Source organism: Bos taurus, chromosome 5, assembly GCF_002263795.3.
Source record: "Bos taurus isolate L1 Dominette 01449 registration number 42190680 breed Hereford chromosome 5, ARS-UCD2.0, whole genome shotgun sequence".
Taxonomy (NCBI): Eukaryota; Metazoa; Chordata; class Mammalia; order Artiodactyla; family Bovidae; genus Bos; species Bos taurus.
This window is the reverse complement of record NC_037332.1, coordinates 51,166,486-51,188,444: the sequence shown is the minus strand read 5'-3', so window position 1 is coordinate 51,188,444 and position 21,959 is coordinate 51,166,486. Positions and strand designations below refer to the sequence as shown.

Genomic DNA, 21,959 nt, shown 5'->3' with positions numbered 1-21,959 from the left:
GATTAAGAATAGGACTTTTGTAAAAATTGTAGTTGCATAAGCATAAAAAATTTCAGTCCATTAGAACAAGAATTAGTGTTCATGCTAATGCCAGAGAGTCTTTGGCTTACATTCAAACTAAATTTCTTCTAAGGCAATATTACATTCTCATTTCCTGTGCCTTTGTTATAGTCTATTTAGTGTTATCCCCATATGGTTAACTCAGTTTCTCAAAAATGAATATTAAAATGAAATCTACTAATCAACTATGTTGAGCTAGATTTGGCATTTGTTGAACTTCCCTTGTGTATATTTAAGGTAAAAACTTCATTTTACTACTTTATTCTTCTGTTGAAAGCAGTTTTATTACAATAAACTGGTATACCTAATGCTGACTTCTCTTTAATATATTTCACTTTTTGTTTCATTTCAGCTGAGATACAGATGTGAGGATGAGGTTTGTTAGGGTGATAGTTTGTAATTTTCTGATAATCATAAAAGAGAAATTTTTCATGAAAATTTCAGCAAAGTATTTTAAATAACTACTAGCATTAAAATAAAACTTTCCAAGTTGGGGAAGAGAAAAAATTAGTTTTAATTTTTGCTGCTTTTGAATTTTAATCCACATGCAGAATTCGAAAAGCTAGTACTTCAGTTTTATTTTCTTAAAGCATCTATAATTTTTAATTGCTTTAGATGTCAGCTTTGAAGTAGAAAATTCACCATTTAAGTTTCCTTGTAACTTCTGTGAAATGAGATAGTTCATTAACTTCAATAAATATTATAAAATAAATTTTCTACTGATAATTTGAATTGTAATATAATCTCTTATTAATTCAGTAATTCTAAAAGATATGAGTGAACATTAGTACATCAGGCAGTATAATTGTTGACAATATCTTTAAAAACATGGGTGCAAAAGCATTGCAATTTTTTTGTGTGAGCATAGGTTATGCTTAACCCATCAGTAGCCTTGAGATAATGAAATTGATCATTTGTGATTAAAAACTAAGCAGCACAAATTTGAGTGTTATTTAATATTATCTTTGTTATTATTCAGTTTAAAAATGCTGGTACTCAAGATTTTCTCTGATTTAATGATATGGATAAGTGTTAAATTTTTCTGATGAGTATAGTACTGCCATATAGTTTGTTTATCTAGTTAATATTTGCTAGATGTCAAACATGTGAGATACATTTAGACATATGTCCTGACCTATTAAGATTATAGCCTTGATATTGTAATTTTCAGATGTTTTGCTTTTTAACGTGAAAATCTTTTTTGAATTATTACCGTGAAAACTTTAATTGTCTCCTCAGCAATTAAATAGATACAGTGAAGTTGCTTTGGTTGGTTGAAGTACCCAGAGTGCTGTCTGCTTTTCTTCTATTTAATGGCCCCAGGAGCATGCTCATGGAATCCTAGGACTCTAAGGAGTAGTTTAACATCTCTCCTGCTAATTAGCTGTGCTACCCTGTATAAGTTATTTCTCCAACTTATTTTTCTCCTCAGGTGAGGAAAATAATATCAATAGTCCCCTTATCTTAGGAGTTTTATGGGGATTGAGTTGATGAATATAAAGTTCTTAGGATAGTGACTGGCACATCATAAATGAATAGGCATTACGTTGATATTTTATCTTTTTTTTTATTGAAGGAGTTAAGCAGAGTGACCGGAGAAGGCAATGGCAACCCACTCCAGTACTCTTGCCTGGAGAACCCCATGGACGGAGGAGCCTTGCGGGCTACAGTCCATGGGGTCACTAAGAGTCGGACACGACTGAGCGACTTCACTTTCACTTTTCACTTTCATGCACTGGAGAAGGAAATGGCAACCCACTCCAGTGTTCTTGCCTGGAGAGTCCCAGGGACGGAGGAGCCTGTTGGGCTGCCGTCTATGGGGTCACATAGAGTCAGACACGACTGAAGTGACTTAGCAGCAGCAGCAGCAGCAGCAAGTAGAGTGACTGTGGGAAAATTCTACCATCCATAGTCCCTGTGTTTATTTTTTCTCCTTTCCTACAAGTCTTATTCCGCTTTGCCTGGACCTAGCGAATGAAGGAAAAATTGAATGTACTTTTAACTTTTTTGTTGTTGTTGTTTAGTGTTATTTCAATAACGATATTTATCATCTCCATTTCTGAGCTTTGTTAACTTAGCTCTCCTAGGCATACTGACTAAGCAGGGGATATAACAGCATAGAACTTTTCATGAATAATCAGTCTGCAGGAAATTTAAAGTTCTTGAGTTCAAGCAATCTCTGGCTTCAGCCTCCTCAGTAGTTATGATTATAGGCATACATCACTGTGTTCCAGTAGCAAAATGAGTTAGCAAAGTAGTTTTTCAGTGCCCTTAATATACTACTCCATTGAGAAAATGTCTGGTTTTTTAAATTTGCATTTTTTGAGGTAATTTTAATTAGCATTAGTTGAGTAGATTTCAGGAGCACTCCAACCCTTGTCTTTTTCATTGTCAAGGCGTAGGATGCTCATGATTGGCTTCCTGGAAGAAGCAACTCTTCAGATGGATTTGAAGCAAGGGAGTGATATGGTCTTTTCCACTGGAAAGCAGCATGGCGTAAGATGGTTGTTTTCAAACTCTTTACTTGAAAGTAATAGGGCTTCTTTAAAATAGACACTAAGAAGTCATTGAAAAAAAGAGATGATAAGGACCTATTTTTTATCCTTTGTCATAAATGTCAGTTGAAATTTCAAATGTTTTTAAAGTCAGCTTTTTCCTATGGTCTGTTGGGTTAGGTAAAAAGTTATTCTGTAAATTCCAAAGAATGTTGAAAGTTTTCAAAGAATATAGAAAGTTGAAAAGTCTTTTTTTTTAAGATGTAATTAAAGAGAATGAGTAATATTACACAGAAATAACATTCTTTTAAGAAACTGGATTCTCATATAATGCAAAACTGTGAAAAAGTCACTACTAAAGCTATTATTTCTGTGTTGGAGTACTTCATAGCTTTGAACAGAACTAAGTATAATGCTTTTCTATACCTACCTCGAGCTTTCTTTTGCATTTATTGGAAGAAATTTTTGGAAACACAGTTTAACATGAAACTTTCTAATTTTTATTCAAATTAACCAAACTTTTGATTCAATAAATGAACATAGTTTCTTTCAATCACAAAAACGAAACACCTAACCACAGAAACAAGAATTTTTTTTAAATAGTTTAGGATTTTGAAGAAAATGATAACTTCAGATAAACTGAGAGTGTGGCTGATGAAAAATTCAAATACTATTCTTATGGCAGATTTTTACCCAAGCAATTAATTAAACTCAATATATTTGAGCTCCTTCCATACTGTGTACCTAAAATTACATGGCAGACTAGCATCATAAATATGGTTTAATCGTCTTGTCAAATGGCAACTCAATCAGATCTTTCCATTTTGATAAAGGTAAAGAAATGGAAACAACCTTACTTAGAACCATTCACTTTCTTATCACAGATGCCAGTGTTTTTACTTCTCCCTTGTTTGAACTAGGGAAAGGGAGACATATTTCTTCCCTTTAGAAAAAGTAAGGGGACTGGGAAAAGAGAACCTTAATGTCAGGCAGATTATTAGGGGAAAGAGTATATATATAGCATAATTCTGTAAGTATTTAGTTTTCATAACTGGGGCAGAAGCAGTATCTCTGATCGAATGCCTTGTACCTGTGTAAGTTGGCTAATGGTGATTTCTGATCATGAAAATATGCCTTTCATAACCAGTGATCTTACTTGTCTGTTCTTCACATTCTTCCAAATTAATATACACATTTCTCTATGATTAATGCTTCTGTTTCTGTTAATATAAATTTTCTTATGTTTTGTCAGTCCCTAATTCTAGAATACGAAATGACATGAGTACAGATTACAAGGAGTTGTAGATAATATTATTTCAAGGAGTTGTAGATAATAACATCCGATTTTAATACAGAATTGTTTTACATTACACTCACGAGGTAGAATTACTTGGAGTGCTAACATATAGCAGCAGTTATTAATATAATCAGACTGAATTATCTTGTACTGATTTTAATAATTATTCAAAGTACTTGTAATTGGAAACATAAGAAATGTCAGTCTTTATAATGGTAACTACTAAAACTTGCCCCATTTTAGTAGTTACCAAAGTACCCTTCTTTGCATAGTAAAGAAGCAAGAAAACAAAAAATGGTTTCAGATTTATTTGTATTACCTAAACAATCAAAAACAGTTCATTTCCTTGACGTGAAAAACTTTTTCCAAAATACTTTTTTTTCCTTTATTAAAAATATGCATGTCACTCAACACATTATGATTGGAATGTTCTGAAGTATATCAGGTTTATGTTCTAAATTTTATAAATTGGTATTATTAGTCACTGGAAAAAATAAGCTATTGGACAGATAGAGCCTTAGAAAGCAGAAGGCCATGCTAAATATATCTTAAAGGCTTTTTATCTTTTGCCTGTTTGTCCTAATGTATGTATTTAAATTCTAGTCAGTTAATGTTATGCTGTTTTAATTACAAGAAGCCCTCTCTATTTGATTTTTTTTTTTTTTCTACTGTCACACTTAAGATCATCTTTCCATTTCAGTTTGTGAGTAAGAATAGTTTGTGGTAATTCATGTTACCAGTGATCAACTTCATTAGTGTTTTTTCTTTGCCAATAATGGATGCTTGCTGCTGCTGCTGCTAAGTCGCTTCAGTCGTGTCCGACTCTATGTGACCCCATAGACGGCAGCCCAACAGGCTCCCCCGTCCCTGGGATTCTCCAGGCAAGAACACTGGAGTGGGTTGCCATTTCCTTCTCCAGTACCTGGTGGGCTACACTCCATGGGGTCACAAAGAGTCAGACACAACTGAAGTGACTTAGCACATCCATTCATTTACTCAGCAAATATTCACCAAAGGCTCACTAAGTGCCTTTCACTCTGGGAGACATTGACTATGCTGTGGTGAACAAAAGAGTACTATTTCCATGAATTGTAGTCTAGTAGACGGAGAAGGCAGTGGCACCCCACTCCAGTACTCTTGCCTGGAAAATCCCATGAACGGAGGAGCCTGGTGGGCTGCAGTCCGTGGGGTCGCTGGGAGTCGGATACGACAGAGCGACTTCACTTTCACTTTTCACTTTCATGCATTGGAGAAGGAAATGGCAACCCACTCCAGTGTTCTTGCCTGGAGAATCCCAGGGACGGGGGAGCCTGATGGGCTGCCGTCTATGGGGTCGCACAGAGTCAGACACTACTGAAGTGACTTAGCAGCAGCAGCAGCAGAGGAAAGTGATCATCGCTTAGTCATGTTTGACTCTATGATCCCATGGACTGTAGCCCACCAGGCTCCTCTATCCATGGAATCCTCTAGGCAGTAGTAGTACTGGAGTGGGTAGCCATTTCCTTCTCCAGGAGATCTTCCCAACCCAGGGATCAAATTCAGGTCTTCTGCATTGCAGTCAGATTCTTTACTGTCTGAGCCACTAGGGAAGCCCTAGTCTAGTAGAGTATAAACATTAAATTGTGAGCATGATAAGCATCATAAAGAGAAAAAATCATGGAAGGTACAATGAGTATAACAAGAGCTGGGAGAGCATCTGATTTATACTGGATGTCATGCTCCCCAGAAATAATGTTTGAACGGTGACCAAAGAATAATTGTTAGGCAGGTGAGAATTGAAGTCAGACAGAGCAACAGCATGTGCAAAGCTCCTAAGGCAGGCAAGCTTGAGGAGCCAAAGATGAGTAACCCGTAGGATAATATTTAAAATGGGGGTGGTGGTGATAAAAATGAGTTCAAAGAAATAGGCAAAGACCAGATCATGTAGGGGGAATTTGGATTTCAATGCATTACAAAGGCATTAAAGGTTCCAGGCAGCTATCATCTCATCTAGTTTACTGCAGTTATCTTTTAACTGATTTCTCTGCTTATACCCTTAGCCCTTATGATTCATCCTCAAAAATGAACTTTCAGAGAGATCATTTTAAACTTAAAATAGGGCCTTTCCTGGTGGTCCAATGGCTAGGATGCCATGCCCCCAATGCATGGGGCCTGGGATCAATCTCTGTTCAGGGAACTATCCCACATGCTACAACTAAGACCCAGCACGGCCAAATAAATAGGTTTGTGGTGGTTCTTTTTTTAATTAAAACATTTCCTGTTACTCCTTGTTCATATCACTGAATGCCTTCTAATTTCACTAAGCAAAAGCTACAGTTCTTAAAAGAGACTATAAGGCCCTGCGTGATCTGGCTCCTGCTATCTTATTTTCTACCACTTTCCTCCATGCTCACTCTGCTCCCTCCTCACTTAGCCCCCTCACGTATTCCACAAATGTTCCTGCCTTGGGGTCTCTATACTTATATGAGTCAGATGTTCCCCTCCTCGCTCTATATATAGTGGTAATTGCCCTTACCATTGCATGACCACCTGATACTTGGGCACTCGTGCTCTCTCTCTCTCTCTATATATATATATGTACACATATGTATATATATGAGTTTTTTTGTCTGTTTGCCTCTCCCTACTTCCAATTCATGCTCCATGAGCATGGGAACTTTGTTTTAGTCACTGCTATAGCCCTGCTACCTCAAACAGTGTCTGGCATGTAGCCAGCATTCAAATTAATGAAAAGTAAAGGAAATCACAAGTGTGTGTCTGGCTTCTGGCTTGTACATCATAATGATGACATAATGATAACAATGGGAGGAGAGACACAGGGGAGGTGGGTTTGGAGTAAGGAGAAGATTATGAGTTAATTTTAGGCTTATGCAGTTTGTCATGCCCATGAAACATCCAAGTTGATACATCATAGACAGATGGATGTTCTAAGAGTATGGAATACAGACACAGGCTTAGACTGGAAATAAAAATGTGGCTGTTTGTAGTTGGTTTTAAAATCAGGGAAATGATTACATCTGTAAAGAGAGGGCATCTGTAAAAAAGAGATTCCAGGACTAAACTAAGATTTACAGTTTAACATGTGAGTGGAGGAAAGATACTACTGTTGCAACAAGAGAATAGAAGGGGATTATGGATTCAAGTAGTTTCTTGATTTTGTGATGACTTCCAAAAGAATGAGACCATATTATAAGCTAAGAATACAAGAACAAGATTGCTCAGCAATACTGAGATCTCATTTGAGATTGAAGACCATCAATTTAGAATGATATAAATTTCTTCACTTAAAATTCTAACAGTGTTTAGCTACATAATGCATAAAATAGATGGCTGGGTTCATACAATAAGACAATTGAGTTCATCTCGAGTTGAAAAAAAAATAGGGGTCAAAGAAATTAAGAGCAGCTAGGCTAGTCTTCTTGTTTTGGGTGGCTAATGTATTTAGCTAATCCAATAAACATACATGAGACTTACTCTGTGCCAAGCATTGTTCTAGACATTGGTAATACAGAGTTGAATAGACATTGGTAATACAGAGTTGAAAAAGACAGTGCCTGTCTTCTAGAATTTCATTGTGTAGTGAATAAGATAAACATGTAAATAAAGAAGGTATAATATGTGATATAGAAAGCATGATAGCCAACTGTTTTAGAAGCAAAGAGAAGAGATCTATTGGGAAATAAGTGAGGCTTCCCCTAAGGAGGTTACAGTTGAATTGGTTCTTGATTTCATTTGATTGAGTACATTATTCACTAAGACTTATGTTTGGTTAAACTGGTGATAAAAATAGCAATGACGTACCAGAGGTAGAACTATATAACGTTAGAGCTCATACTTGTTCAGATGAGCACCCCCTTTTTTTTTTTATCATAGAAATCCCTACATCAGAAATCTTATTTTACCATAGCAAAAAACACATTGCTCATACACTCAATAAACATATTGATACCTCCTGGATGCTATATAGATAACAGTGCTTTTTCATACATCTGTCAGCTCTAAAAAGAGAAGTACCTAAAATATTTTGAGCAGTGACAGTATCAGTGAAACAAACATAAAGTCTCCTAAAGTAATTGCATCAAAGATGACATTCATTTGAATTTGAAGGGTTTACTGGAAAATCACTCTTTGCTTAATAATCAGGTCTCATGTGTAAATAAAGATCTATGTTCATTTAGACAGATTTTGCTTTGAATATAAATCGAGTCATTGACTGACACATACACAAACACTAGTATACATACACATGCATGTTTATTATGCATATATGAATGAATACATATATTTTTAAATAGATCTGGTATAAAATTAAGATATTTTGTGTAATTTTCAGTATTAAAATTAAAATATCAGGTAATTACTGATATTTTCAGTAATTGCCCAGGGCTTTTTTAAACATCATGTACCTTGCCCAAGAGAAAGCTTTCAGTTACTCTTCTTGCTGCTGCTGCTGCTAAGTCACTTCAGTTGTGTCCGACTCTGTGCGACCTCATAGACGGCAGCCCACCAGGCTCCCCCGTCCCTGGGATTCTCCAGGCAAGAACACTGGAGTGGGTTGCCATTTCCTTCTCCAATGCATGAAAGTGAAAAGTGAAGTTGCTCAGTCGTGTCTGACCCTCAGCGACCCCATGGACTGCAGCCTACTAGGCTCCTCCGTCCATGGGATTTTCCAGGCAAGAGTACTGGAGTGGGGTGCCATTAACTGTTCCTAAAAGAAATTAAAAACAAGTTCTTTACCGGAATGTTACTGTTCATAAGGAAATTCCTAGTATTAATATATCCTTTATGATTCCTCTTACATTCATTGAATACCATATCAAAGTATCTATATCATCATAATTATACTACCATCTTCCTGAGACCTTTCTTACCTTCCCTGAAACCTGTTCCATTAATCATTTCTTGTTTGTTCTATACCTTTAACCTTACCTTTTCACTCTCTTCCTTTCAACATATGTACATGGTCAAGTCTTATTTAAAAAAATGAGGTAAGAGGAAGATGGAGTACCCTTGACCTTGAAAAGGATGGTCTGTGCTTTCTCCCTACTTTCTCATATTCCATTCAGTAATCCTCATGACTGCAGCATAGCACAGTAGGTAAAAGCTTGGATTTTGCAGTTTGACTGCTTCAAATCCTAGTTCTATAACTTTACAAGTTGTATGATCTTGGATAAGAAACTTTTTAATTTTATCTGTTACATGGAGATAAAATCCTTAAGAAGTACTTGGCACATAACAAGCATTGTGTAGGTATCAACTGCTGCTGTATCATCACTGTGACCATTATACCACTCCACAGAAATTATATTTGGAAAGGTCATTCTTGACTCCCTGTTTCACTAGGCTCTTTGTAGCCCCTCTAGTTGAAATCTGCTTATAACTGACAAATCGCAAAGCTCTCTCCACCATAATTCTCCCTCCTGAGTTTTCCTCCAAAATGTAACTATTAGATGGACATCCCTGACTAAATAATATTACAGATAACTCAAACTCAGCATGTCTGTGACTGAACGTATTTCCTAGAAGCTTAGTGCTTTTATTTAGTATACTACCTTATAGGTGCAATCATTGACCCAAGTCAAAACCTGACACCACAGAATCTGTTGATTCTACTGTTCTTAAATATCACTTGTATCTATCCTTTTCTGTCCTGCCAGTACAGTATTTTAACACTTGAGTGCCTTTTAAATAAACTGTTGAAAAATATATCTAACTCATTTCTTTGTTCCTAACTCATCTTTTTGTTCATCATTTATTCTCTTCTAATTCATTTAGTACAAAGTGTCATTGTTTTTAAATGCAAATACCTCCTTGCTTAAAACTCATTTCGTATCACCTAAAGGATAAAATCCAAATTGGACCCTACCTAGCTCCTTAACTAAAAGGATTCTCATAATTTATTAAGTCTGAGGTCTCTTTATATTTAATGTTGCCTCCTTCCTAGTTGCCTTTCATACACCCACATATTTGCTCATGGACACCCACACACACATGCACACACACCTCTTTTCCTCTGTCTCTTCTGGACGGATAACTACTGCGCAGTGAGAATCATACAATTCGAGACTGTCTTTGGCTTTTTTTATATCCCCAATGTTTGATACGATGGCAGATAATAGTTCAGTACATTACAATAGTGTTTCTCACAGTGTTTGGATGAGACTGTGCTGGTCAGCAATAAAATAACTGTACAAATTAAGCATAAGTGATCCAAAGCTTTCATAGTAGTTAAGGTAATTTCATTTCTATTAAATCTAATAATTTAAAAATGGGGCTTTGTTTTCTGTATGTTGTTTCTTATTTCATTTTTCTAGTTGTTCATTTTCATTTTATGAACTTTATAAAGTATCAGTCTATGACAATTTGAAGAATTTAAAACATATTAGTCCCTCCACATAGATGGTTTGAAAAACACTGAGTTAGGAAAATTTACCTGAAATATTTGCTTGACCTGTACCACATTAATGATATTTCTGGAGCTAAGTGTCAAAGAGCACAATAATTTTTAAAAGAATTATAACATGTAATATATATGTATATATGTAGTTCTTACAAAGACCTGCCAATGTAACCAGTTTGATAGCACTTGAAGTGGCCTGCCATGTTAATCACAGCTTGTCAGAACATACCCTCACTCGTGTGCAAAGTGTTTCTTTAATGATTTCACAGTGAATGATATGAAAACATCATTTTAGAACATTGTATTTCTAGAGACTCTTAAAATAATGATCTTCTGTTCTTAATATTTGTTGAGTTCTTTTTTATTATGAAAATGGAAACCTTCATAGTTCATGTTATCACATAGTTCTTAAACTTCTGTTTCAACTCAGCTTAAATATTGTCAATTATGTGCCTAGTGCCATAAAACGATACAGAGAAGTATATGACTTGGTGGTTCTCTTAAAGAATGTAGTAAGTCAGTGAAGCTTTTTTTTAAAAAATTCTGCTATACCTTTCTGTATGTGCCTAGATCTAAAAGATGAATGGTTCACGCAATTCTTAATGCTCATTTATTCAAAAATGTTTCTTTACTGAATATTGTTTGTGAGGGACTGAACACTCACAAAATTATAAAAGTTTGTTTCTTCTTAAAACCTTTGACAGTCTCCTTGCTTAAAATGTTGACATTAATTTTATTGTGAGCCAGTTCTGAATTATTAAAACAGAGTAGGAGATAAGCTGCTAAACATTAAAATTGACTTTGTAAGCTTTAGTCCTCTAAAATACAACTTGCACTAACATTTACTAATGTTATTAGAATCATTTAGCTTTAGAATGCTTTCAGTAAACTGAATATCTAAACATAAAATCATTCAGTATATAACCTGTTACTAAAAAAAATTTTTTTTTTACAATTGCTGTTGGCAGTCCATTAGTTTTAAAACATCATGCAACTTCTTGAAGCTTGTAGTATCCTTATTGATATAATCATTATCCCAAAAGTTTTGAAATATATCTCTGTGGTATCTTCTATCCAGTGGATCTTCTATCCAATTTCTACTTTTAGCTTTTAATATGAAAAAGCACTAGTCTTATATAGTCATGCTTTTTTAAGCATGACAGTTCTAATTACAGGAGATACTGTAAGTAGCAGTGTAGTCTTGCTGACAGAATTCTTCTTTCTCAGTCCTGTAGGTGAAGGGGAAGAGGCATTGACATTTCTTTGCTAGCCAAAAGGTTTCCCATTAGTTGTCATACTAACTAAATTTTCATAATAATTCTTATTAAATTCAAGTAGTGTGTGAAAAATAGATTCCATAGAATTTGAAGAAAATGGTGATAGCAGAGATTTTAAATGAAGTTTAATTTTTTCATGTCCTAAGCATAGTGCCAGATTAATGGTAAAATGTTAAAATGTTAGAATATTTTTGTTTAGTTAAAAATGCTGCCTTTAAAAGTGCTTTATGTAAAATTCCAATATTTTAAGTAGTGTGTATGCCAATTCTCTCTTCACTAAGTAGGTGGGAGAGGGAAAAAAATATTTAAAGTTTTTTAAAACTAAAAAGAAAATTATATCCATTTGTATTTTACATACACAAATTTATTCTTTAAAGAAAACTTGGAGAATGGAAATGTAAAGCAAAACATGGCTTTAGTTGTATTTGTTTCCCCAGAATATATAGAGAAACTTCAAAATTGATCCCTCAAATATGAGATTTTCCTTTTCTAAAGAGAAAAATAACAAAAAATAAAATATGAAGTGTCTTATAAATCTCGTTTTTCAAATCTCCATGGTGAAAGGGCAGGCTTAGATTTGTAGTTCTTCATTGTGAAAGTCTACATCATACTTTTCTGTCTTATCCACTACTTTATTACATAATTAGAGCCAGTATCCCAGTTTTAATAGAATGCTTTGGAGTTATACAGTACCTTTTTAGAATGTTTATACTGTTGTCATGACAAAAAAAAAAAAACATCCAATCTGACAAATCTGAAAATTCTTTATCCATCTAATCTTAAAATCCAGAAAAATATATTGGGGGGTATTCTAAGATTACTTTAACCATGGATTACTTTAGGTTTTATTTTTTAAATCATAAGAAAATAATTTCCATTTTAGGTTGGGTTCCTATATTTAGCATTGGTCAGTTTGAAAGTGTAGCTACTTTAAGAGTTGTGAGTGGGATTACATTTTGATCAGTTACAGAATGAGTTACACAATTCTCAAAGGCTTTAGGTAATCAAAAATTAAGTTTGTTTTCTTTCCTGTTCTAGTTACCGGTTTACTAAAATAGTGAGCATACATGATCACTTGAAAATTGGGCTTCTGGAGCACCTGAACAGAAAGGGAGTGGTTCATATTCAGCATTACAAAAGACAACTTTCTCTTTTTGAAGGGGATTACTTTGACTATTTTCCAGGTACTGGGGAAATTCCAGATTCATTACAAGTTATTGGGATGGCTATTAATTATTCATTTCCTAAAATATGTTGATTATAGACTTGAGATTTGGTTATATAGTAGAACTTGATATCACTTGGTCAGTTTTTTTAAAAACTGAAAGATTGTAGTGAAATACAAAATAGAGACTCTTAAAATGAGTCACTTTTTCAGAGAATTCTAGAAACATCAGTCTTACTGATCAGAACATTTAATGGAAGAACTTATTGACAGTAATATAAAACAATAGGATTTTTGCATGTGTGTTTAAGGAAGTTATTTTTAAAAAGCATTGTAGTCTTTCCAAGAAATTTAAATAATTAGAGAAAATCAGACTTCACATAATAACACCAATTATAGCATGTTGGGTTAAAGGTGGAAATGTATAACCAGAGTTTTTCATAGATAATTAACACTTTTTAAAATAGTTGAATACTATATGCATTTTTTAAAAAAGAGTTCTTCATGGTGACAGTGGTTAAAAGTCTGTATACATTGATCCATATACAATGTCCAGTAGATGAGATATTTGATTATTTAGAGTAATTCTCTGAAGAATTATTATGTCTAGTTCCAGGTTGATTTGAGGGAAAGAGTCATCATGAAAATATATTACCATATATTTTCCTTTCACGTATCTTTTACTTATATGGATTTATCTTGAGAGTTATTTTTTGGAGAATTCACATTAGTTAACTTTTTCTTCATTAAGAAACCCTCTTTAGGCATTATTTGGACTTTTATTTTTTAACTTGTAGAGCTTTGAGTAAGTTATAGTTATATAGCAGGCTGCAATTCAGATCTTAGTCAAGTGTTTTCCCACTGTTCTCAGTCTCTGTAAGAACTGCTTTACCATATAAGTTTTAAATTCATTCATCACACCTTTATTACGGTATGTGCCAGGCATTGTGCTAGATGCTGAGTTACAAAAGTGAATAGAACACGGACTCTGCTCTCAGGATAAAGACAGTATAAGAGTTCAAGTTAATAGAGTTAGTCCAGAAGAAGGAACATTAGTTTATCTTTGAGGTAACTGAGATACTGAGATGAGTTTTAAAGAATAAGTAGGAATTTCTTACAGGGGAAGAACATACTAAGGGAAAGAGTACATGCTAAGGCTCAGTCTTAATACTTTAAGAAATATATCATAAGATCCCTAATTCAAATTCACATTCTTACATGCAATTTTGATTTTAATGCATATGTGAGCACAAGTAGAGAAGTATAAAGCCACATTGAGAAACAGATACATTTGCTCACAGAGTGATTGGTTTGCACATAATACACCATTCTCATCATTCTTCCTGGACCAACATCTTTTCATACTAGCTTATATCCTGAACCTTCCAGTTAGCCAGCTGTGAAGATGCTGAGTCACACAGGCTAAAATAATGAATGCCAAAAGTCTGCTGCTGCTGCTGCTAAGTCGCTTCAGTCGTCTCCAACTCTGTGTGACCCCATAGAGGGCAGCCCTCCAGGCTCCCCCGTCCCTGGATTCTCCAGGCAAGAACACTGGAGTGGGTTGCCATTCCTTCTCCAATGTAAGAAAGTGAAAGTGAAGTCACTCAGTCATGTCCGACTCTTAGCGACCCCATGGACTGCAGCCTACTAGGCTCCTCCGTCCATGGGATTTTCCAGGCAAGGGGTACCAAAGTCTACTATATACTAAATATGAAACTTTAGTATTCATATTACCATATACTAAATACACAATTTAGTTTTTAATACTTAGATCTTCAAATGCTCTTGTCAGTTTTGCACAGTATTAACTTGCCCTGGGATCATAAAAAGTTTAAATGAGTATTTACCCTAGTTAACAAGTGCATTTGCCTGTTAATGTAGGTTTTTTTACTTTTTCTCTTTTGCATCAAGAATTGAAACTACCCCTGGAGAAGGAAATGGCAACCCACTCCAGTATTCTTGCCTGGAAAATTCCATGGACAGAGGAGCCTGGCAGGCTGCAGTCTGTGGGATCACACGACTGAGCACGCACACGTGATGGTGGGTGGAGAGAGTTGGGTTGGTAGCAATTAACAGAGGTAGAACTGAAAAAAAGAATTGAAACTACTAATACAGAATCTTTTTCTTCAGTCTGATTATTGCTTCATTTTTAAAATGGTATTTGACAAAATTCTATGCAATATTAGGACTGACTCTAAATACAATTGTAATACAAACAAAATATGGCTTAAGATACGTGTTTTACGATTAGTCACATTACTTTATATTTGGACCTCGTTTTTTGATGGTGAATTGTAAGAGCTAGTTCTTAAACTATGGAAGTATTGGCATTTAGTCAGTGTCAAGCTTTGAAATCAAATGAATGTAATAGAGGTGAAGCTCAGCATGTCATATGACGAGTAGAATGTCAAAAAAAAACTCATAAGTGGCCATAAAAATAACATGCTAATATTGTTTATATAATCCTTTTTTGTTTTTATGATACATTCATATATATTCTCAGGGTTTGTGTTTTGTTTTTTAATTCTCAGTTTTTTATAAGAAAAATGATGTATGTTATGGATGAAAGTTTTGTGGGTGGTGGTGGTTGTTTTCTCCAGTTCAGAAAGTATTGAGAATAAGAGATATATACACATAGGCACAACGTACATTGTATGATTTCTGGTCTATATTCTGTTGTTGGAGTAAAGTAGCTTATGAGTTAATAAGGACATTTTCTATGTCTACATATATAGGAATTCATATGCCTTAGGAAAGGAATTATCTTGGAACACTTCCAAACAGATAGGAAAGTGGTGTTTTTTATATTAGAAGAATCTTTGAGAGATATGCTTTAGAACTCTGGTTCTAGTTTTTATTACTGTACTAATTAAATTTATCTTTATTCTTTAAAATATTGTACTTAATGGAAGCCAGTCCAATATCAAATTTTCTGGTAATTGTCAAAGGTGTTCATGTTTCTGAGAAAGCCTCATTATAAAGATTGAGTAATGAGTTGCATAAATTACAAATCAATTGTATTATGAGCAAATTTAAGAAACCAGCTTCTTTTCTTCTGCCAGAGCGATGGCATTGAATACTGATATCACCTGGAACGTGAAAATATTTTAGTTGTTTGAGCTCTATTCCAACTGTACCTTGAAATTGATACCCAAAGAGAACTTAATATATAACTGGTTTTTGTATTATTTCAAGAATATAATGACTCCATTATTTTCAAAGTAAGGGAAAAAAGTATGGTATTTTCAAGAGGTGGAAGAAAAATCTGATATCAGTTTAGTTTTTAAAATACTATGGACTGTGTATTAGAACAATTGAATATCTGTATTTGTATGTATTTGTACAAATTTTTAGAAAAATTAAGGTCATGAGTTCCTGAAAACATTACCTTTAACAAATAAGATGCTTTAGGAGACTATTTAGGACTTAATAGTTCACATTTAAAATAAGGTTTATCTCAGGGATACATAGGTTATGTACCTATGGCTGATTCACGTATGGCAGAAGCTAATACAATGTTGTAAAGTAGTTATCCTCTAATTTAAAAAAAAAGTAAAAAAATTTTTTTATATCTTGACAGGAATACAGGCAATTATTTACTGAACCATTGTGTTTTGTTGTTTAGTTTGTTATTAGTTAATTATAATCAGTTTCAAACTGGCATGAGTCACTATGAAAATAAGCACTGTTCTCTTTAAAAATCCAAGTAGAGACCTGTTACAAAGCAAATGGTAGATTAAATGAAAGTCAAAAAGGCACCAGGGAGGTTTAATAGGTGTTGTCTTTTTGAATTTGAAATTTTAGTCTGAGATTACTATTAAAGGATTTGTAGCAAGGAAGTGACATAATCAAGTCTTAAATTTTAGTGACAAATTTTAGAAAGATCACTATGGATGCAAAACTAAAAATTTTTTAATTATAGTTGGAAGCTCTTTGCAAGATAAGGATAACTATGAATAAGTAAAAGCAAACTGCAAGAATTATTCATGTTTGCACAGCTTGATTCTTTAAAGTGTTTGGTAAAACATTAACTTCTTTATATAATTGTTGCACACAGTAGTAGAATATTATACATTCTTAGTATAACCCTGAGCTGATCAAATATAAGGATTTGAAAACTAATTTATAATTGTTGTAAATGCTGTCTTATCTCCACTTTGCTTCATTGACAATTTAGTGTTGGTCCTGTTTGTACTAAATCAGATGATACTACTGAGTGATGGCATTTATGCCCTGTGTAGTCATGGTATATTCTAGGTTGCTGGCCCCTACCTCCAAGCTGGGTATAAAACCAATATATATTATAAAAAGAAAATGAAACTGAGAAAGCCTGTAAGATTAGGAAAATTTGAGATATAAAAGGAGTTAGGAGCAAAAGTACGGAAAAGAAAAAAAAAAAAATCCTTCCCTAATTGCATCTTATACTGTAAAAAAATAAAATAAAAATTTTTACTGTTGAAAATAACTTGTAAATCACAGCCTATGTAGCCCACCTCAAACATTTTTTGACTGTTGATACTGTTTTCACTGCCTAAAATAGTGTAATAACAAGTTCCATATTATAAAGAGTTCTCCCTCTTATCTTGAGGTTGGGGCCAGGCTACCAGCTTGAACAGTATTATTTTTATTAGACAGAAAATTCCAAATTAGATATCATGGTTACGAGTACACAGAAATTGACTTTTAATTGAAAACACAAAATATAACACCATGATTTATTTTTAAGATTGAATATGCTTAAGTTTTAGCCAAACAGTATATGACATATAGTTTATAACATCCAAGTTATCAGCATAAACTCAGCAGGCTTAATTTTTCATAGTTACCCAGACTGTTTAACTTAGTTCTTATGAGTGGTAAGCAAGCTTTGAAAAACTTTCATTTCCATTAATATGAATTCTGAACTCTTCTATGAATGGGTTTCTACTACTTTACATGCAAAGAACTAGCTTCACTTAAAGCATTTTGTCACTATACTCCAAAACAAATATCTTCCTGCAGCCAAAAAGTTACCTCTATGACTCTATGCCTGTGTCAGTCTTTACATATTCTACTTAATGGCTCTAGACATCTAATTGATAAAGTAATATTGGGTTCAAAATGAAGTCACATTATATAGCATTATCAACTTAAAATTATTTTAGCTTGAGATAAAATATTCTGGGAAAACTGTACTCCCACTGTCTATTTTATTTTAGATCCTAAATTATTCAAAATGGAATAGAGCTGGAGAATTAACTTACTCATAATTTTAATCATACCATAAAGTAAAATTGGGTTGTTGTATTATTAAATAGAGCTGGAAGAAGTAAGAACACTATTGGCCAGAGTTCACATAATAGAAGTTTGTTTTCTCAGGCTCAGCTGATCTGTACTGTCCCTTCTAGAAAATGATTGACCCAAAAGGAAACCTTAGAAGGCTGCTCTTTCATGATGATGAATTGACAATGGAAGCAGTAAATACCTCTTTAAAGTTCATTTCTTACTTGTGTTCCATCTCAGTTTTTAGCTGCTACTCAGGCTAATTGGCAAATGCTTGGGATGGTTAGACAATCCATAATTTCTCCCAGAAAAAAAATTCTGAACTTCTCTCCCAGTTAACCAGTAGTTTGCTGTGGTTAAAATTAATGTAGGTTTTGCAGCAACAGATACTAGCATTTTTGTTTACTATAAATAATTGACTTGAAATTTGGGAAATGAATAGTTGAGTACATCATTTGAATGTTTATTTGATCAGTTACTTATTTTAGTGCAAGAGGCCATCAATGTAAATTTATATATATATATATATATATATATAATCACTTTGTTTCTGCATTTTAGTGTTTAATATGTATGGTTTCTTTTACTTGAAAATATATTTTATTTTTTGCAGTGTTTGAGCAATACACCTCCACTTACTGAATATTTTCTGAATGATAAGTATCAAGAAGAACTGAATTTTGACAATCCCTTAGGAATGAGAGGGGAAATAGCTAAATCTTATGCTGAATTGATCAAGCAAATGTGGTCTGGAAAGTACAGCTATGTCACACCAAGAGCCTTTAAGGTTAGTATCTTAAATACATTTTCATCAAGTCCTTTTCACCCCCAAGAGGACAGAAGTCTTTGGGAAAAGAGCAAAGAATCATAGCTATTATAATGGTTTGTGGCCCTCCAGAGGGACTTAGCATATAAATAGATATGCAGCAAATAAAGTATTAAATTTTCAGGGTGGGGTACAGAACAGATGAGTTCCGGGAGATGGTAAAGGACATAAATAAAAGTTGAGAAATACAGGCATGGTTCAAAATGACAACAGACAGACAGCAGTGAGCACTTGCAGATTGTTTTAGACTGCAGCATATCTCTAAGAAACCTACCTAAATATTTTATACAAATGTAAAGACTAAATTTGGGCATATCATTAAGCTCTAAGGACTCTTATTTTGAAAGTCATAAGTTTGAAAAATTACTGAAATTAGTCTGCAAAGCAAGCACTAAATATTGAGTATGGTGATGGTGGTAGTTTAGTCACTCATTCATGTCTGACTCTTGCGACCCCGTGGACTGTAGCCCTCCAGGCTCCTCTGTCCATGGGATTCTCCAGGCAAGAATACTGGAGTGAGTTGCCATTTCCTCCTCCAGGAGCTCTTCCTAGCAGTTTTCAATCACTTTTTATACAACTTAAATGATATTCTTATAGGAAATCGACTGGACAACATTTTATTAACTGTATGCTGGTTCTTTTAAAAATAAATAGCAACAAAGCAGAAAAGCTCCTACATTTGTTCCTTAACTTTCCAGACTTTGGACCAACTGGTTTAGACAAATCATTCCTCAGCCTTTATCCGTAATTCCAGTTACTTTTCATTTTACAAGATGTCCTCATTTAAAATTACATTGTAAATAGGTCCTTGATACCTGACTTTTTTCTTTGACATTTCTTTTCAGTCTCATCAAAAAAATACTTAGCACTGCAATGACTAGAAAAAGTATGTATGAGCATGAATATTCCTTTTGTCTCTATGAGATTTATCCTCTTTAAACACAGAAGCTAAATGAGAGCACTGTAGTTTTCAAGTGACCCAAAAATGTTACTGAATTTTAAGTCTGTGTGTTGTGTGAGCTCAGTCATATTCGACACTTTGCGATCCCATAGACACCAGGCTTCCTCTGTTCATGGAATCGCTTCCACTAAGAGCAAGTCTTTAGTGTTTCCCAATTCTTTGTACAAAACTGCAATGTTTTCTCATTGTTCTTTCCTCAGGTCAACGTTTCTTTTCTATTTTACACATTAGTTACCATTATTAAAATATTTTTAGATATGTAATTATTTATGTGTATTTATCCATATGTAATTATCGTATCTGAAAATTAGCGCAAAAGTGCCACAGGTTGATTTCAGGATTACAAATAAATTTTAGGAAGTAGATGAATTCACAGATATGGATTATCAGTTATAAATTTTTTAAATCCCTAGAACTGATTTTATAGTTTTGCTTTTCTTACAGACACAAGTAGGACGTTTTGCACCTCAGTTCTCTGGATACCAGCAGCAGGACTGTCAAGAACTATTAGCTTTCCTATTAGATGGACTACATGAGGATTTGAATAGAATTAGGAAAAAACCATATATACAATTAAAAGATGCTGATGGAAGACCAGATAAGGTAAATTTAATCATATTATTGTCACATTGTTACAATAATGTGATATCTCTGTGTAATGTGTGTCTGTTTTCCTTATAGGTAGTTGCTGAAGAAGCCTGGGAAAACCATTTAAAACGAAATGACTCTATCATAGTAGATATATTTCATGGCCTTTTTAAATCAACTTTAGTTTGTCCGGAATGTGCTAAGATTTCAGTAACATTTGATCCTTTTTGTTACTTGACACTTCCATTGCCCATGAAGAAGGAACGTACCTTGGAAGTTTATTTAGTTAGAATGGATCCACTTACCAAACCTATGCAGGTAAGTAATGATTCTTTTCTTGGAATTTGTTAGTGCTGAGTCCTTATGCCTGAAGTACAATTCAGTAATAAACTTTTTTGCATAAGAGATTTTTATATGCTAAATACTTTGAAAATTAGTACAACTCATCATGTAAAAAAAAAAATTCTCAAAGGCATTTTCTTATCGAAGAAAAATGAGAGGTTTGATTTTATAATATGGTTAGGAATAGTAGCTTACAAAGATTAATAATATAGTATTATTTACCCAGTTTTCCAACTGGAACTTTCTTTAATCTTCATTGTAATTTTTTTCCTACTGGCCATTGGAAGTGAAACTAATATTTGCTGTACATTTTGATTCATGATATGATAAGACAATGGTATATTTAAAATACTTGTAATATTTAAGCATTTTAAGAACCTGGAAGAGAAGTGGAAATTAATTAGGGTAAGAATACTTGCTTCAGTAATGTTCTAATATTTTAACAGTTTGGTTAGTCTACACAAGAAGAGAAGAACTTTATTCTATACAAGAGCCCTGTGGTAGACCTTAATATCAATTGTCTGCCTGATTCCATTGCCTAGTGTTATAATTGGGTTATTTTACATTTTATGAAGCAAAGTACTACGTATTTTCCCTTTTTTAATCAGTTAATCCTTTTCTGACATTTGACCTACCCTAATAAAAGTATTTCCTTCTTTTTCTACCTTCTGTTCCCCTAAATTCTATTTTAACACCTACCAAATTTTTTTATGACCTTTGGTTTATTTTAAATTTTGTCCCCTAGACTGTGAATTCTTTGAAGAAAGGAACTTTGGAAATCTTTTTATTCCCAATCCTCATGACTTAGAAGTGTTCAAAAATTTTATTCATTCAAATATGTGTTGGGTATTTTCAGAGTATAAAACTCTGGTAAATAAAGTAAACATAGTTCATCCTTTAAAAAATTGTTTACTAAAATCCTAGTATAGGTTCCAGCCAGAAGTGCAGTTTTTTAGAGCGTATTAGTTATATTAGTCTGCTCAGGCCACCATAATGAAATACCACAGACTGAGTGACATAACAAATTTATTTTCCCACAGTTGGAGGCCGGAAATGGAAGAATATAGAGAACCAGCTTGGTGGTTTCTAATGCTGACTCTCTTCCTCACTTACAGATGGATGCCTCCTCAAATGCATCCTCACAGGGCAGGGAGATAGAGAGCGGGAACACAGGCTCTAGAGAAAAAGGAATTAGCGTGGTTAGCCCATCAGATGAGTTTCCCATCACTGAAGTTGATTTAAATTAAGAAGTTTGTTAGTAATTACATTGAATATGTATTATGTAT

At 33.9% G+C, this 21,959-nt stretch overlaps 1 protein-coding gene across 15 annotated transcripts in view; it reads left to right on the top strand.

Moving 5' to 3' along the window:
- The window catches only part of USP15 (ubiquitin specific peptidase 15), a 128,632-nt gene that overhangs the window by 87,299 nt on the left and 19,374 nt on the right, over positions 1–21,959 (top strand). For 8 of the 15 annotated variants that reach the window (XR_003034598.2, NM_001046430.2, XM_003586089.6 and 5 more), the window contains 3 exon segments: positions 18,570–18,743; positions 20,188–20,346; positions 20,425–20,649. Coding sequence is in view for 11 of the 15 variants with exons in the window: in NM_001046430.2 (NP_001039895.1) it covers positions 18,570–18,743; positions 20,188–20,346; positions 20,425–20,649 (558 nt within the window). In the remaining 4 variants the exon portion in view is untranslated. 15 annotated transcript variants of the gene reach the window in all.